General features: G+C 36.5%; 1 protein-coding gene across 1 annotated transcript in view; it reads left to right on the top strand.

Moving 5' to 3' along the window:
* The window catches only part of LOC124646315, a 32575-nt gene extending 13626 nt beyond the window's left edge, over positions 1-18949 (top strand). The window contains exons 3-6 of the mRNA XM_047186441.1: positions 14949-15063; positions 15488-15645; positions 16069-16217; positions 16297-18949. Coding sequence (XP_047042397.1) covers positions 14949-15063; positions 15488-15645; positions 16069-16217; positions 16297-18081 — 2207 coding nt within the window. The 3' untranslated portion in view covers positions 18082-18949. The remainder of the gene's footprint in view (positions 1-14948; positions 15064-15487; positions 15646-16068; positions 16218-16296) is intronic.
* The last annotated feature ends 1301 nt before the right edge of the window (positions 18950-20250 follow it).

Below are 20250 nucleotides of genomic sequence, written 5' to 3' on the forward strand. Positions count from 1 at the left end.
TTGTTATAATTACTTATGACTCGTGCAAATGATGATATGATAAAACAAAAAATAAAGATACAGGTATGCAAATATCAGTGTCTTATACAAAATGTATTTGTATTAAGAGGATAACGTGCATTACGTTTTGAAATGCTCAAAATTACATTAATTTATTCCCGACCTTGAAAGTTGAACCCTCGTTGCTGTTATATATAACTCACTAACTTGTAAAGAACCATTTATCTGCGCCGAAAAAATCCAAATTATTTTTCCTTGGACCATTTCCGATTGTAATTGGAAGTTCTGATGAAATATAGGCAACGGTTAATGAAATATTTTGAAGAAAAATCAGGGCGTTTTAATATCTGAATGTAAAATACTAAGTCAAATAATAAATTAGGTAATAGTGAAAGCTCAGGCTCTGAGTATCATAGTAAATTTATTGCTCTCGGTATTGAATAAATAGGTATGTATTTACATAGTCTAAAATAATAGAATCTAGCAAAACAAAATTTACTCCTTGTATCAATACATGATATTCGGGGAAATACAAAAAAATAAATGTTTTTTATTCAAATGTTAGTACTTATGTTGAAATAAAATACATGGAGATTGATTGGACTAGTCCATTGTAATCCAAATAATTGTATGCCTATTTGATTCTTTTTAGTTTTTGTATAAACGCTGCCATATTTTCAAATAATCATATCTGAATTTCCACATCCGATATATCTACATATTCATGTAACACATGTCTAACAAAATAGAGTTTAACCTAGATTAGACGAAATACTTCTTTTTCTGTAGTTGCTATTTTCTTTTGCACGGATAAGTGTGGCCAACAGCAAAACTTCTTGGACTTATGTAATTTCTCCAGAGAATCCGTGTGGACAAAGTTGTTTCGCGAAACATAAAACTTTATTAGTGAGGACTATGTGCAGGATAATCGAAAGAGTTTGATTGTTCGAGTAAGAAACATATATGCTTACTCATAGACAAAACAGTCGTTATTATCGTTGCGTTGATACCAATATGTTACTTGCCTTTAAATCTAATTACTTACCCGCAGCTCATCCATGTACAATTATTATTCAACCTTTTTGGTTGCAACTAGAATATCAGTTATTGGTCGTTTTACATAAAAAAATGTGAAATGCCATTTGCGTTTACTGTTTTTGTTCTTCCATTTATTTTAAGGCGTTCATTTAATCTGACCTCCTTACATGAAGTTCATAGTTTTGAATTTTGTTTATACCTATATCAAAATACTTTTTGCTGTTGTGATTTATGTTATAAACATTCTGCAAAACCGTTTTCAGAATAATACACTGTATACAAATAATGAGGTTACTTTATATGGGCTGAATATTTGTCAAATCGTTTATTTATATCATCGACAGGCCGCGGTGTGATCGAGGTCATAATCTATTAATCTCGCCATAAAAGGCGGGTACGTACGCGTCCGCGGCCAACTCGCCCCTTAATAAATGATGTTCCGTCTTTTGTATAAACTTCTCAGTTGGCCACACAGTTTCGAATAGCAGCCATTTATTATTTAAATCCGACTGGACTAAGAACTCCAATCCGTTTATGTAAATCGATGCTAATGCGCTTTGTAGTTGAGGGTTCGTACTTGTACCTTTGACAATTTTGCCCCCGACGCGACGCCGACAAGTCTATTGATATGAGCCTTTCAGGAATAGGTTGTGCAGATGTATGGAAATAGGATAAGAAACCGATTTAGTTACGTTTGTAGAACCTGTGTTTGTATGCGTGAACAAGAACGTCTTAGGCAGATTACATGCATGTAAAGCAGATATAAAAATATATTTAGAAAAAAATACTAAACCCGTAGTAAATAAAGAGTCATTGTTATGGTTAAACCCAAAAAGAAACACACCTACGTAAAAAGCTTATTTAATAGAGCACATGTCAGTCCTACCGTCGTATCTATTATGTAAGGAGGTAAGAGAAGCGCCGAGAATTAAGTCTTACAAAATTTAGGATGCATGGTTTTTACGATCTATAAAAAGCATGTATGTACGTACATTCTTTTATCCAACAAAATTCACTTACCTCTAAAGGTAGAATTCCGTGGGTCGCGGCTGACGCTAGTTTTACTAAGATCCTATAGATGTTATTAAGCGCTAGACCATGTTGAGATGCGTACGGCCGCGCGCGGCTTACGAAATTCGTCGGCCGCGTCAGCCGCGACCCACGGAATTCTACCTTAAATATTTGAAAGGGGTTTAACGCGGAACATATCACGATAATATACAAGATGACTTGCGTTTCTGTGCGTGAACACTCTCATCGGTAACTTTGCTTTGAAACCCCGCTGACGATCCAAGTTGATCACAACGTGCTTCCCCCATCCATCGCTACAGATCTGTACAAACGTACCTATTATATGAATGAATATTTGCACTGCCTGTGAAATCATTTCATTGATCAGTGTCGATACGAAAATAGGCTCGGGCAATAGGCTTTCAAAAGCTTTTCAATTTAGTCCCGCGGCCGGGCGGGCGCTGGCGCTGTCACGGATTTTGTTGCGAATTTCCATTCACGGTACGAACATACCTATGGTTCCTTTTATGAAAGTTTATTATTCCGTGCTGTGCTGTTACAGGCGTGTCGAAGTCTATGATCTAGGAGACTATAGGCTGGCTACAATATGATTAGGCGTATTGTCGTGTGACCGCGGCGGTATATGGCCACTCGGACGGTCGTAATCAGGTTTATTAGCAGGAATAAGGCGAGGTGCGGCTTTATTATCGTTATGTATTACCTGTCCACCCGCCTGCAAGGTGTGTCCGCTATCGATCGCCTATTTTAGTCAGGTTCTTTCATTAAAGTTAAGCGGCGCGTTAAGTTTCACCTAACGAGTATCTTATAGACCCTCATGCCTATTTAAAAGGTTATTTAATAGCGGAGAACATTACCGGGTTAATAGCCAATTAAGTGTTAATGCAGCAAAATAGACTACGGGCTTCTTGTTTCAAGAATTTACATAAAGATTTATATAGGTATCTCATCCTTATTTGATCAGATACCAAAGTATTTTAAGATAGGTCAACTATTTCTTTATAGAAAGTATGCCTACCCCAGCGTACGGTGACATGCCATTTTTATGAAATCCAATTTAAAAAGTATTAAGTTCGATCGGCTGATCCAAATCTTATCCATAGTCTTATTGCAGTTCATAAATTCGTAGACATGAGAAGAAGGCAGTTTTAACGATACGCCATTACTTTAAGGGGCTATTCCGAAGAAAATGAGATCCTCAGAATCGACCCGTAATCGGGGCATTCTGATGCCGCTTTGAATATCGCTCAGCAATTTGTAGAAAACTTATTACGTTATACTAAAAGCTCTAAATTTTAGGCTGATGGAATTCAATAATATCCTTCAATCTATATGAAAAACATCTGCCCGTTCGATTTATCCTAGTGCCGACAATTTTCAGCTGACTAAGATTTGTCCCTACTCCGAAGAGGGGTCTATTTACCCTTCAAATAGATTTTCCCTCAAATAAGATAGGTATTCAACCGACAAATGAGGGAACAGCCTTTCCGGTTCACAGGAAACAAGAAAGTACCAGATGTACCATGAGTTAAGCCTATCGAGGCTATTTGGCTTAGGTTAAAGGAATATGACTGCATTGCCATCTAATGGAGCCATATTGTATACAATACGCGTAGTAACAAGTACACAATGCAGTACCAAAACATTTTAAAATAAAATGTTGCCTAGACTAGACTAGAAAGTAAAAATATCAAAAAAATTGTAATTTTGATGTGTTTTCTTTTTTTGATTGTTATTTTACAAAAAATAAGATTATAAGGTTGACGTACGCAGCAAAATTACACAACTGACTTATTTATAGAAATTGAAACCACAACGCGTAAGTAACACGACCCTTCCGAAACCTTTTTTCCATATCAACAAATATAATTTTGTAGTTTGTATAAAATATTCAGTATTCAGATATTACATTAAACGAACACTTAACCTTCGTTTAACTCTGGCCTTCCTATTTGGTTCGTGTCATGTGGATACAAAGCGTACCTCTGTATCTGCCAGCCATTGTCTGCCGAAACCCACGTCTAGTTGACGGCACTATTTTATTTAACACTCAAAGTGTAGACCGTGCTTAGAATGTGACGTCACGTGCGTGCATTGAACGGGAAATTCGAAAGACTTCCAGTTCAGGTACCTTTTGCATGAGAATTTAAATTTAGCACTACCAGAAACGTGTTGCTACCCTGTCAAAATGATTTGAAAAATTCGTCCCAAAAAATATTTACCACTGATACTAAATCATTATTTAACAATGGTATAGAAATATACAGGCATTCCCTAAAGATAGAGAAAACTTTATTTACAGCCCAACCTTATTCTACTAGTCGTACGATTATATAAAGGGGGACTAGAATATATGGCTATTAACCGGACACCTTTGCATACCCCGATCGACCGACCGACTGAGGGAGGATTCACCTTAGAAAAAATTAACGCGTTACGAGCGCAATAGTATTACAGGACGATAGTGTGTCAACCTATAAAGAAGAAAATGGCCTCATAATGTTATGTAATAAAATCACATCTTATACCCTTTTAGGTGCATGATTTACATTTTAAGTATCCATAAAATATTGGCAGGTAACTCTTCAACATAACTTTCAAAAACTATGGGCCAACTTTGGAAATAAAGGCTTAGCTTTAATTTCTACTTCTATAATAAAATATGGAGTGGGTAAAAACTACATAAAACAAATATGAAGTTTTGCTCCAATAATCTTAGTTTGCGAAGAACAATCCATCACATACCGAGCTATGATAGCTTTTAAACGTAGTAATACCAATAGGAATTCCATATAAATTGTGTGATCCATCATCTCCCACCTCGGCTAGTAAGTGAACCGCAGAAGTCGGGGAATAATATTACTTGCGAATGTGCTACGAGTGTGTCTATCTGTGTGCGTGTGTGTTTGTGTAAAACAATTGAATTCAATGTCAGTGTAGATGTCTGGAAAACTGTGTACTTTGGATGTGGAGTCACAACTACAGTGTATTTATAATATGACCATATGTATGACAGTGTGGTAGAAATTCTGTCCTAGTTAACTTTGAGTTAAAAGCTCAACAAAATACGGCTCACACGAATTGTGGATGACGAAATAAAATACGTATGTGTCATGTTGCGTGAGCCTAACCTCTTGGGACAATACCTATGTATGTAATATACACCCCCTATTTCCTCGTTACTTTGTATACTGAAAAAGGTACCTATAAAGAACATTCTTTTTGCTACGGAATCGAAATGATTTGACGAAAAAATGTTAGCAATTTCGTATTTTTATGCGATCATTTCTCTTAGGATTGGGTTCACAAAAATATCCTTATATGTTGGTCACAAACGCAATACGTAAAGTTAGATATACGCACACCATTACGAACATGTGACACGTATCGGCAATTAATGTTATCGTTACCGTAATCTATGGATTTTAATATCTAAGCATTGCCAAAAGTAAACAGGAAAATACCCGATTTAAAACAAGCCGGCCCACTTTGAAGCAAAATTATATAACACAGTTAAGAGACTATCAGGTACTTAGATTTTAAGTATCACTTTAATATTCATCAAAATTTATGAGGCACTTAAACCGACAATTTCGACCCTAAAATATAATGTCCTTCCTCACAGTTTGAAAAGTCGCACTGAAGATAGCAGTCCTGGGGAACCCCTTTGTAAATCCGAATCGTGTTCAACCATCTTTGTACTATGTTTCTGAATCCTTTAATTAATAATAGCAAATAGGTACTTTAAAAGCTTCAAAATGTGCCGCTTCGTAGTGCTATTTTGTTCTACCGATTTGTTTTAGCGTTGCACAAAATTTAATTTAGATTCACATTTACGTCATACATTTATCTATAGGAATCTGCTATGCTAAACATGTGTATATTGAACAGTGCATACCAGCTCTAACACAGCTTATTGAAAATCAATAGATGACTATCACAGCTGATGTTTTCGGGCCCATATTGCGATTGCTGACTACGCAACCGTGGATTACGGAATTTGTTCAAAACATCGCCACGCAAACAAACATTAAAGCAATAATTTTGGAAACAATACCAGCATATTTCCATACAGCCAGCCAAATAACCATAAAAGTGCATTTGTAGGAACAGAACAGCATTCTGCACTTTCAAATGAATTTTTCGCTCCACTCAATTTAATTTCATAGTAGGTAGCTATTTTACAGTCCGACTGTTCTGTGGCAGTAATTGAACACATACATTTTCAAAACGGAGCTAATATTAACTTTTCAATTAGGGAAACTAGTTTCAAAAATATATTTGGTTAGGCAATAAATGACGGAGGGACGGAGTTGCGGGGTGCGGGGGTGACACGCCACGCCATGTCCAACACTTGACACCGGACGCCGGACGCCGGACGCAAACAACATGCGCCCCTTAATTGCTGTCATCCGTAAACACATACAGATATTGGTTCACTTTGGCCGTACGCGGTCGCAAATAAAATTAATTGAAATCTTTTAGTTGGAACTCGTTTCCCAGCCTCAAATATAGTGCGCGCCGTGTTTATTTGTTTTAGCGGCTAACTGGACGTATTTTGATTGGATGCGTTGTCAAACATTTTGATTTGATTTTACTGACTGAAAATACACGCATGTATGTATACCGTAACGCACCTATTTGTTTAAGCAATGAGTGTTTGCAATGAAATTAAATCTTTTCAAAGCATTTATAAAAGAGCAACAGATTATTCGAATCAAACAAACATAAAAGCCAACATTTTAATATTATAAAAATATTATCAACCCAATACTTTTATTTCCCAGTAAAGCCGATACGTGACGTTTCGATTCGGAACCTCACACCGTTTATCCCGTCATTACTGTGATAATTGAAACATTATTCAGATTTTGACACGTGTGCTCCAGAATTTGATGTGATGTAAATTCTGTTAAATCTCTGAACCGTATTCCATTATAAATATTATAATAACCTCTTTAACGATATCGCCTCGGGCTTGATCTTGGCTTTAATGTAACACGATAAAGGTAATCCCGCCAATTTACATAACACCTTCCAACAACTAGGTAACGGGTGGGGAAGGTTGTATTACCATACGACACCCCTATTCTCATTAGACGACATTTTTACAAAATAAAGGCGGTATACCGAGGCTACAATTTATTTGTGTAAAAGTTTGCGTTTTCCGACAATCGGTATTGATTCCGCTGGAAATCTTGTTATCTCCTTTCAGCCGCATATTATTTGGATCGCATCATGGCACCGTACGGAAGGGATGTGAATTTTAAACCGTGTGTACGCATGTGTTTAAATACGTACGTGTCTTAAACAAATAGGGCCTTACTACAAAAACTTTAAACCCTGTTTTACACTTGTCTAATAAAATTTTGGCTGCAAAATGAACCATATGTCAATGTCATAATTTGTCATTTTTTTAGACAAGGCTTAAACTGACGTTTAAAAGTTTTTGTGGTAAGACGGATATTAATTAAAACGAATATTTAAGTATTCAGAAAGGACCAGTTCCCGTGTGTACGTGTTGTGATAAAATGCCTCGGTGCCTGGATCTTGTGTTTACATTCAATTTCAAGAACGTTACGTTGCGCACGCAAACCTATTATTTTGAAGACTAAGAACACATTATTAATATTCCTTTAGACAAGGGTTGTTTATCAAATGTTCTTAGTTGAGCTGTTCTTCTTAATTACGTCTGAAAATAAAATGAGCGGTACTGCGTAGGTGTAGGTTTACTCAATATACACAGAAGTATAGGCGCCTTGATTACTTTGTGGTTTGATCTGCTCACTTTGCCACCGTAAGTACTGAAGCTTACATTTATACAAGAAGGAATTTTCTGCTACAACAGCGCGATTCTTACTAACTACATTTTCTCGCAATTCTTGCGTTGAATCACTGTAGAGAGTCACGCTTTAAAATTTTTGCTAAGGAGTAAGTTATTTATGTGAAATATTTACATTTCTTTTATTTAAAGTTTCTAAGTCGTTGACAAACTTAAAAAAGTAAGCAGTTTTACGAATCAGGTGATAAGTAAATGTTACATATTATGTTTGTTACATATTAGACTTCAGTTATCTTTAAAACACACATGTAAAGGATCGTTGTAATTTGAACGCTTTTAACTCTTCGTGTTCGGTATCTCGGAGAAACTATCGAGTCTAGATGCCGGTAAATGTATGGGTTCCAGGAAGACTGAACTTTGTTTGTATTCTAGAAATTCATGCTAGACTTTTACTTTAAATTCACATTTCTGTAAAAATGTGCTGTCTAAGTAGACCTTCCTTTAAATAGGAAACAATCTGAAAATAAGAAATGGTTTTTAGAACTTGCAGGGTAACTGGTAACCATAGTTACCGGAACAAAAAATATCTTAGGGCTCTACTAGAATCTAACATAGCAACCTATGTACGCGTATTTTATTAAATTACTAGATCTCACTAACATGACATGTTCAATAAAACAAAGTAGGTATCAATCAAGGTCTATTTGACGAACGTCCATTACCGACGTATTCCCACAAAGTGGACACGGTGCCAATAACTAGGTACGTTAACTACCTTCTAGGAATCCAAGCCGTTTGAATTACCACTTAATTAATCAAAGACTGACTCGGGCACGACCGCGCCTGTTTAACAGCTAATTTCACTTCGGATCGAACGCCTCTGGCAACACAAGTTCGCAGGGTACGCAGATTCTTGGAATTGTTTAATTAAATACCTATGTAGCAAGTGTTGGTTACCCTCTCGGGTTTGTTTTGGTTGCTTGGTTGGTTGGTTGGTTGGTTGGTAGTATTCGAGGAAAATGTTTCTGGTCGCGTTGAGTTGCTTGTCAGGTTTCACAATATCGTTTTATGTAAGTACTAAGTTAGCCTCGTTTGTTAAAATTAGCGCACAAGCAGTATGATTTTCATCGCCAGAATTAGCGCACAAGCAGTATGATTTTCATCGCCAGAATTAGATTGCTGCCATAAGTTATCTTTTAGGTTCTAACTCAAAAATATGAATGAATTCAGAAGCCTATTACAATAAGAACATTAACTATCACTTCCATTTTATTTGGTATCAATACTGTATAAAGCATTAACGCCAATTAAAATACCCTAAATCTACTAATTGTGTTGACCCATAACGAAATGAGGGTGTGTTCGGAACGCCCGTTTCAAAGGACATGGGACCCTTTTCAAGGGAAAACAGGCTATGGCAACATTGCTTATGTTTTACAGTAACCCATTTACTACAAATTACATAATTTAGTCAGAACATTTTTTATGAACATTTTTACTAGGTCCCTTAGCCACAGTTTTTCATGAACTCCTTAAAAAGAGCTCGTTAAGCAAATACCCATAGAAGATAATGTTGAATTTATAATAACAAGCTACTTACGTATTCTCAGCAGTCCTGTATTTCGTGTTCTTTACAGGCTTTAATAGATTATCTTATCTTATCGCGACGTTAGGGAGAGTTTTAATATATTCCGCTAAGTTAGTCTTAGTCGTTAATTCTCAACAAGCATACCATCTGACAATGCTGTCATTATCATATTTAAATAAGATGGTAATTTTTAATTATTATAATTTATTGGTATAATAAAATTACCAAAAAGAACACTGTTATTGGAAAATCGTCTGGCTGCTCAAAACAGCAATTTAAAACCTATTTTTGTTTTCAGCGGAAAAATAGAAAAAGCACAGTTTTTCTAAATACACAAAGAATTGTTGAAGTATTATCTCTCGCTATAAAATATCCAATCAGCGTATAGTGGTGAATCGTGTACGTGACGTTCAAAGAGCGGCGCTGATCTCGGAGCTTAGCTCGTTTCAACGATACATCGATTTGCTCGATGTATCGATATACGTGATTCGATGTGTTTCGACGACTCGAATCGATTGACGTCCTCATCTCACGGTAATCTGGCGCTTAGTCATGCTGCGAAGTGAAGCAATTTGTGCACTGTGTAACGAGGTGTCAAATGGTAATGAGAAAGGTTATTTTGGTAAGCTGCGGAGATGATATTCTGAGTTAATAGGGATTGCTTACATAAACACTCGAGTCGGGTGTTATAGTTGATGAGATTCGTGAATCAAATGTAGGTAATAGATATGAATCAGATGTAGGTAATGTTAAAGTTTTGTTTTAGCTACAAACGTAACAAATAGAAAAAACTGTTAGAGGATGTTGATGTCTACGCATTGTACCCAGAACACTAGTACCAAATCTATAAGCAAGAACTTGAGCATCCCGAAAAACTTGCTGATAAAACCCATAGTTCGAGACCCCTTGAAGATATCGGGGTCACGTCCCAAAATCTCATACCCTTAAATAAGTAGTGGTTATTGGCAATAAAGGTGGTGTTATCACCTGCACGGCGGTGTTGCCAACGGTATAAACAAGGCGGGATGCTCCATGTACCTACAAATGGCGTCAAATGTAGTTATTGGGATCCCCGAGGCTAAATTGCGGCGGGCTCGGTGCTTCAGAATCTAATATAAATTTCCTGATTCCGTATTCCCTTAAATTCTCATGTTATGGTACAGGATTAGATAAACAACGTGAGGCCTCCAATAGGCTTAATAGCTTTGTGATCCGACCTTTTAATATATCTGCGATTTAATCGGGGATGTATTGTTAAATATTAAACAGTGATTCCTCGTTGTAATTTTAACGACCCCTCGCCATTGATTGGTTTGTTAACTTACCCGGTTTAGTTAACAAAGGTCTTCATTTCACGCTGGTGCTGTTAAAATATTTACATCATTAGTTATTCCGACTGTCTGTGTAGATTTATTCAGGTTGATAGTAAAATGGATGGATTTGTGTTTAACAGTGACTTCAGCTGGTATAACATGAATAATTCCAACTTCATTTCATTTTCCCTCTGTTGTTTTATTTTTCCGAAAGTAAATAAGTTAGCTACGTAAGCATTATTGTACCAATCGTCACAACAAATGTCTATATTCCATCTTACGAGGTTTCTTGCAAAATAATTGAACCATACAAATTAAAAGTTAGCGAAGATAAGCAACCAATAAAATATCGCAAGACGCGAATGGTAGGACAGTTAAATGGCATCACAAATATTGACTTGGCGGTTCCCCGGAGTTTTCCCGAGTTGTCGGGCGTAGCGTGGGTCCCGTCTGGCGCGAAGCCAACCGACCCAGCCATTTGTGTACCTACACTACACCCCGCTCAACCCTGAGACGTGTTATGGAAATTTTCTTAATTTCCCAACCCCGTAGATATAGATACCACTGATGTAGAGTATAGCTGTTAATCTTCATTGGCAATTTATATGTAAAGATATTCCCAAGACAGACCAACCAGATTAATTTATGATTGGCTCTGAAAACAATTACGTGTAGACACAATTAAGAGTATGTATTCCCTTAAAATTTAAATAAAAAATCTTGTTGGAAGCAGTGGTCGTATAAATTGCAAAATTAAAATTAATATCACGTTATAATTAGTTAGCTTCTTCTTAATTGAATACAACTGAATACCGAAGGGTTATGAAATACGCCAAGAATATTAATTAAAAGTTGCGTTTCTCATTCTCGTTGAGAAATTACCTCTAAGTAAAAAGTGGTTTCACGGACGGATAATGCCACAATGTGTTATTACAGACCGAGTTAATCCGCTTTTGTTATGAGTTCTGAAAGGATTTATCGAGCTTTATGTCTTTTCTTCATTCTTTTTCTCAATACTGCTACTGAGAGTCAATCAATTGGTACGTATAATAATCTAGACTGCGCGTAAATTAGTTTTCTTTCAGAAAATCACTTTTCTATGAAACTTGTAGCTAGTTTCTGAAGGTAGAAATAACTTCAAGAAAAATGAACATACTTAATAACATGGTTCTTTTTCTCGTCTGTCCTAATTAACGAGTTCTTGGCTTAGCTCGAAGGCCATGCAAGGTTATTCTAGCTCAGGTAAATGTTATTAGTAAAAGCTTTCGTCTTAGCGGCGTGTAACCGCCTTAATGACGTCAATTTGAATACGACCGACTTGTCGGCTTCGCTCCACTCGACGGTAATGTAAATTTCCCGCTTGTGTCAGCCCTGAAAAGCATAGTTTCCTAGTATTATTTGACAGCGAAAATGGCCTGTCAATCAGGGAGCGATTGTACTGAGCTGATCCGAATGAGCAATTTGGCGAATGGGGAACTTGAGCGTTAATTTATGTATTGCTCTGTGTAACCTTGCGATAAATCGATGTGGGATTTCCAGCTGGGATTGAACATTATTTGAATATCGGTTTTAAATGTCAGGACAACTATCATGTATCGGACGTTTTATTGGATATGAAAATAGCCTGCAAAGCCTTGTCGAACCCGCGCCCTTTTCGGCTTACTGGGGATTGTCATTGATATTACATATGCGTAATGAGATTGGCTGTAATTTATTACCTGTTATCATTATATTCTGCATAATATATCCTTATATCATAGAAAGCAATTTTGTATGGGCTATTGAACTCGCCATTATCTTTAAACCCTGCATTAGATTCATCTTTCTTTATGAAGCTGTTATAGTAAAAACCTTCAGGAGGAAAATAGGGCCAGCTTCATAAACTTTTTATTGCGTAGTACCGACTTATTTCCTGTTTCGTAAAAAATAATAATAAGCGCGAATTACTTTTATATTAAGGTAGTACTAATGCCGGATTGTTCATATACCTACTTGGCCTCTTTTTTGTCATCAATTGTCTGATGCAAATAGGTAATGGATCTTTCCTACATTTTAGTGTTTGCAAACTAATTTGCCCTTTACATAACAACATTCTGGTCACCAAACTGATTGAGACAGTGTTGTGAGATGAAGACATTGTTAAATGGCTTACATGATTATTAATAGGTCAGATGTTAATTAGCTGCCACACTGACCGTCGCCTAATTGTACGTATTGAAGGAGACCCAGATACAGAGGGTAATTAGCACTATAATACAGATCAATCAAGACTCGCTGACTGACCTAATATTTCTCTAATTTAGGTAACACACGCGTCTTCGCTACACATTCCTTATGGTTTCCTTTTACAAGGACATAAACGTTGCCCTTTTTGCCAAAGACCATTTGATAAGATTACTCCGCAGAAAGCTCCCGGTAACCGTTTAAAAGAGACATGACGTAAACAAAAAATTGTGGCCCACAAGAACACAAAGCGATATAATCGAATCATACCTGCACTACGTGAGCAGACGGACATGAATTACGTTTTTCCATTTGGTCACTACAGAAATTCTTTTCTTGCTATATTAGCGGAAATTGCGAAAGAATTTCTAACATTTTCGTTCGGCGGAACCTTACGTGCGATACGCCGTAAATAACGGTACAGATATCGAGTTTTATAGCGCGGCTAAATGGGCCTTAAAAAAGGAAATTCTCTGGAGAATATTAGCTGTAAAAGGTTGTACGCGAGTACTACATAATCTTTTAACAGCTCGGTTTTGTTTCCGTCGTGTAAAATAATCCTATTACGTAAATAGGTGTCGTGACCGAGCGCGCGGATGCATAACTAAGGCTTGCCGCAAACTCCACTCCGTTTCCTGGAAACGTCGGGGCAGCTTCTCCATAATAGGCAGCATCGCTAATAAGCCTCGGCACGCCTCCTGGCTGCACTCTCCAATGGACGTGAATTTATGATATCGTTTAAATGGAACATCGTGAACGAACGCAGTTATTCATGCAGCTTTACTACCGAATCGATTACCTGAAATACGTGTGAGCTTACCTTACCTATTTCTGAATATACTTTTAGTTATTACAACCAAAATATAAGATATATAAAGAAAATGAACTGGGAATATAATACGAGAAGCTTTGTCTGCGTGTTACATAAGCTATGTACAATAGGCGTTATCCCAGCGTGTTTTGCTATGGTTGATTTTGTTCACGAAGTAACACAACAAACTTCATGTTCATTCTCTTCAGTGGGTACAAAAGAAAGATTCTTTATTCAGTTAGCTAAGTTTACGTAATGTACATAATTAAGTGGATCTCTTAGAAGCTTTGTTTATTTACTCAGCGGACTTGAGGTTATGCTACAATGAGAGACAGAAAGTAGGTCAACTTAGCTTAATGCTTCTTAATAAAGTAAAGCTTTCACAAGCAACACTTCAAAATAATATTGATGAATATCAAGATTTATTCGAACACTACCTAACAAATGCCATTCAAAAGACTTTCTAACAAAAGGTAATTGGAAGTATTCGGGGAAAAACATTGAAAAATTCTTTGTTCTGGAAATCAGCTTCAGTTTTCACCTCAACAAACCACTTTCATGTCCAATTCGTCACAACAAATCGAAACAACAGCTCTTGTTTACCCTGGGCTTTCTGTCAATATTTGATTATTTTTCAATATGAACGCGCTATAAAAAAAACTCTAACGAAATGTGAACGGACAGGCCTTCGGTAATTCACTTTTCGTCTTGAATCTTTATTGAATAGGAGTTTTTGTTTTTGGGCCTTATGATAAAGTCAAATTTTTTTAAAAACGATGATTTTTGTCTGAATAATCTTATAATGAAGTAGGTACACAAGGGTTCTGGTAATCTTCTACACTAAAAGCTGTGTTATTAACACTAGTGGATTTTCCGCTTGGTTCTTCCATGTTATGTTATGCTCAAATTAGCCTTTCTGAAGTTAGCCATTTGACTTCTTGTGCATTCTTTCAGAAAGTTTTTATAGAGAAGTTTTAACGCAGGTGACTCCTATTTGACTTCACGATAAACAATATTAACAAAACACTACTTCGCACGAGTGATTCGTCAAACGGAAAACTTCAGAAATGCTAAATTAATTGACGCGTACTGTCTTTATCAATACCGTATATCAAAATATTTTGTGTCTATATGTTATTAAATAGTTACGTATGTATTGTGCAGTTGATACAACGGCGCAGTACGATGCGGTGCGCGCCTACCTCAAAGAGCTGGATATTTCGAGCGCCGTGTGGGTCGGCCTCATCCGCAGTAATCCTGATGGAGACTTCACATGGACGTGAGTGATTTCCAATTTTACAAAGATTACTATCTCAAACAATTTGTTAACCATTGAAAACAAGTTTTCCGCAAAACAATCTTGGAAAAGTATACCAATAGCTTTTTAACCTACTTCATAAATATTATTTGTATTGAAAATTAAATAAACATCATACATCATTCAAAATCATTAAATAAACAGCTAAAACTAAACGAAAAGTTTGTGAAGTAAAAAGCAAATAACGTGTGTCGTACCTAATCACATTAAATCGTATCATATATATATATTCAAAAAAATACCTAATCCATTTTGTGGTTTGGCCACAGGAGTCATTGTCATAATTTACAAAATCACGCAACAAACTCCCTTGCAACATATTGCATTCAAAGCAACCCTTAATTAAATAAAAGTAAGCGCAATAACATTATTACTCCTCCATCAGTGACTACCGTGGTCTAAGCGGTGATGGGTACTGGAGCTCCGCCCCCGACGCGCGCACAGCCCCGCTCTGCGCAGCCGCCGACCCTGCTGCCGACTACCGATGGGAAGCACGGGCCTGTGGAGGACCCACTGTCGCTTCATTCATCTGTGAACTACCTGGTAAGTAAATATTTCTACTAAACACATTTGACTTATATTCAGGACTAATTATATTTGCAGTGTTTCGAAAAATAAAATCGAAGACATTTCACTTACCCTAGAATAAAACCTTTCATAATATTTTTTTTTGTCTTCTCATGTTAGGTAGATACAGACACAATTCATCTTAAATTACAGTTTCTTCATACTAACGATATTATATAACATATTTAATATGATCATGTATGTGCAAATATTACACTAGTTATGAGGTCGGTACAATCTCAAGACAAATAAAGGCTCGGAGCTAAACATCGTAGTTTAGTTGTTGCCACGTAAACTAACTTTCATAACGCTTATGATCCTGCAAGTTGTAAACACTTTAGTACTTGTTTGTTTGCTAGAAGGTATTTTTAATAACATCTGTTTCTCTTTTGTTCTTAGTGCCTCAGTGGGCGTTAGGAAATGAAGGATGCATGGTGCGAGCTTTGCCGGCGCTGACGATCCTATACCTGCCTGAAAGTGCTGCGGTCCAACTAACTGCTGACTGCGGCTTAGCTGGTGTTAAACGTGTGCAGTGCACTGGCAATGTGGTAAGATAACATTTTAAAAGTTTTAATAAAATTGTGTAAAACGAAGCATCAAGCTACAACTGGTTCTGGCTTTTCACAGAAACGCGAAGATCTACTAAAAGACTTATCATGTACAGAAGAAGATGAAATAACTAGCACTCCCAACTTAACATCTATGGGTAACACATGGCCGGTATCTACTGATGCAACGTTTACTGATCAAGAAACAACAACAACAGAAGGCACTACTGAAGAAAATCTCACAACTGAACATGAAGACGATATAAATCAGTCTACTACTGTTACATCGACGTCTACTACACACAACCTTAATGTTGTAATGGAACATAAATCACCAACACTTCTTAATGTCAACAAATTAAACAGACTTAACTTCGACAAGAACATTGATTTAGGTTTGATGCAAAACAATAACTTACAAAGTAACTACATTCCGAAAATTGCAAACAGCGATAACTACATTACAAATGAAGAACTGGAAAAAATGGAAGATGAAAAACATATGCAACACAAAATGTTGCACGAAGAAATTGCAAGACTTGGTAATCTTGAAAATATATTTACTCAACCCACAGATCATTTTGTTCCTCCGTTAGTAATGGCGAAGGCTAAAATCAGTGATGATATGACCGTTTTGTCTCTACAAGAAAAACATGCACAACAAATAGCAGAACAACATTACTACAAGCAAGGTATTCAAAATGGACAAAATGATCATGTTTACCAGAACATTATTAAGTCCACAACACAACAACCGAAACCATTAATTCTAGGACAAGAAGTAACAACAAAAAATAAAGAAGATTCGAAAAAAGACAAGCCTAAGTCTATTATGCCGAAAAAATATATCGAGAAAATATACGACCCTAAAAGTAAGCCGCAAAGAACCGTTGAAACAAAAATAGGAACAGTCGAAAAAGCTGTGCCATCTACAATGCCTACGGAAATAACAACTAAACAAAGTGAAACTACGCCGATGACTCATTTCCATAAAATGGATGACGATTCTGCTCTCGACCTCACAGTTTTCCTAAAGGATGAACCAGAACTACCAAAAGAGAAAATTCCTTTCCCCAACTACACCGGAGATGTATCTAAATTGGAGGTCATAACAAACATCACATCCAATAACGAAACTGAAATAAAATTAGTAGATGTGGAGGCTACCGAAGAAGTTAAACATGAAATTCCTATCAAAACATTTGATGAATCCACTCAAAATGTCACTTTGAATCACGAGGTTGTCAAAATTACTATAATTTCTGAAAGCCACACAACTGAAGCTCCGACTACATTTGAAATCACTACTAGAGTACCAATTGTTCAACAAACTACTGTGAACAGTGTAGTATCGACTACTCATAAAGAATTTACTGATGAAATTAACAACAAAACCGAATTGTTACCAACTACTCAGCCAAATGTAGGTACGACTGAGCTATACACAGCAAAACCTGTCGTGGATGACTCTAATGCCACGGGAATATCCGTGTCCACGAACAATACCGCTGCTTTTGTACATACTGAGTCAACGGAGAGGACACCAAGTACAACCAAAGAAGTGCCTGTGACAACCACTACTGAATTAAATAACAATACTAGTACTCAGAATAATCTGCAGCAACACGTTTCTTCGACGGCTGCTCCTGCTGTAGTAGAACTGAATCATAATATCTACATAGAAAGTTTTAGTGAAGAGACCCATGATGAATTTGGTTCAATGAACAATTCGACAGACGCAATAGATGATTTCCAATCTCCGTTACTTTCTGGAGCAAATGAACCGTTGCATCGACCCAACAGATCTCGAAGGCCACAACAGCCAAATCGAAATAAGTTCAATCCATTTCGCATATTAGGTTAGATATTAAATATTCATACTGCAATTACCATTTTAATGAATTACTGGTGATGACTGAACAAAATCCTTAACATCTAACGTAATTAGTTATAGTGGGTCACGGTCACATTATAAATTGTGATGGCACGGTGCACGTAGTTCATTTATATTAATATGTTTTAACATTTAGTCATCTATCGGATGAAACGCATGCAAATCATAGTCACAAACATGAACATTATGAATGTCAGCTCGGGTACGGATTTCCGTTATTACCATATTTATCAATAGATACCCTCGTAGTCTCATAACATATTTACTCATAAAGTCATGTATGTTTACGTGTAGGCTTTGTTCAAAATATACTTAACTCGTTTTGAGATTAGACTCAATTATGTATCTAGTCTATAACTTAGTCAATTCATGTTTTAGCATAGCATAGCTATTTAACATAATGAACTTGTTTTGAATAAAAATTAAGTATCCATAGATTTTCAGATTTGCCAAATTATTGAATCTTCATAATTATACATAAGTCTCACTATGTGCGAGTACTAACTTACTCATGGACATTCAGACAGTCAATGTACTTACATAGTAGGTTAGTAGGTAAAAATGGAATTATGCGTAACGAAATTCACAAACCATATCATGTTAGAATAAGAGTTAGTTTAGAGAAATTTTATTTTTTATGAAACCTAAGGTACATTGTAAGATTATGCACAAGTGAATCGTTGACAAAGAACCGCACTACGTGACATGCGAATTAAACAACGTAAAAACATTTCATGAACAACCGTCATGTAGCTGCAACTCTTTGTATTATTTTTTTGTATAATATGTAGTCCCCAGGTTATGTAATAAGATTTTTTAATAAAATTGATAAAACATGCATTCTTTTTTTTATTGAAAATTTTAAACCATGAGACTAATGAACTTGATCAGATTGATACGGAATACAGAATCTTATGAACGCGTGCGCGCAGGTAGAACGAGTAAGTATAGTACGGCATGGATCGCCTAGCGACACTGAAATTCCCAAGGCTTATCAAGTTAGACGATTGCTCCAAAGAAAAACTAAGTTCAGGAGTAAATCCGAGAGGCGAAAGGCTAGTCTATTAAAAGTTTTTACTTTCCCCGAAGGCATCAATATGGAAGTTCTAGGTTGATATAAGACTGAGGGAAATTCGCAAGTTTCGAGACACTCAACCGCAGACAATATTTGAGAAGCGCTTTGCCGCCACCTCACTCAACTTGCTCGCTCTTGAAGGGCCCAACTCCAACTCAATTTTCTCTTCGAGACCGCTTATCAATATTACTTATATAAACTTCGATAAAATTCTCAGGTTTGGCACAATTCTGTTTGGGTATATTTTCCTTTGTCATCTTTCACAATATAAGTTTTCCCTCTAACCTAATCGTATTTAATCTGGAGTATAGAAATCGCATAAGTGACTTTTAATAGAAGAAATTCAAGTATACCTGCTATGCGCAGGATGAAATGTAAATCGTGATTAATTTTCAGGGATCTGAGCCTGAGCTCTATTCATGAGAAAAGTTGTTAAGAAATTTTCTTGAAGCCGTTATTCTACGGCATACTTTATCAATTAGAATTATATCACGAACTTTGTGATGGATTAGCTTGAAGCTCTTTCAAGTGAAAGTACAGTCTCGAGCACCAGAGATGGCAAATCTTTTGTCAAAGGATACTTCCAAGTATAAAACGTAAGTATACCAAGTAAGCAATATATTTGGGAATTATGAAATGACTAGCTTTAGCTAGCACCCGCTTCCTGAGGTAACATCTTCCTGCACCCGCTTAAAGAGTCTAAATGATGTGATGTAAGTATGTTAGCAATATTTGGATTCCTATAAGTGAGAAAACACATGGCATGGTTGTGTTTGTATATTTTTATATATGATAGTTGTGGATTCCTAATAAAACAAATAAGTATTAGAGAAATAACAAACATACGCACATACAATCTTTTGTCATTATAATATAAGTGTGATGCGTAAGTCGTAGATGTAAAAGCTTAATAACCACTATATAGGTCTGTATATATAAATGTATACAGAGCCAGATTCACCTCGTTTCCTTTGACCGGAACGATGGCACCGATGCAAAGGCTGCGGTGACCACAATTGGTTGGCGTTGCGTCCTTTGGTCGGTTGTACCCGAAACTGTGTATT

Source organism: Helicoverpa zea, chromosome 3, assembly GCF_022581195.2.
Source record: "Helicoverpa zea isolate HzStark_Cry1AcR chromosome 3, ilHelZeax1.1, whole genome shotgun sequence".
NCBI lineage: Eukaryota > Metazoa > Arthropoda > Insecta > Lepidoptera > Noctuidae > Helicoverpa > Helicoverpa zea.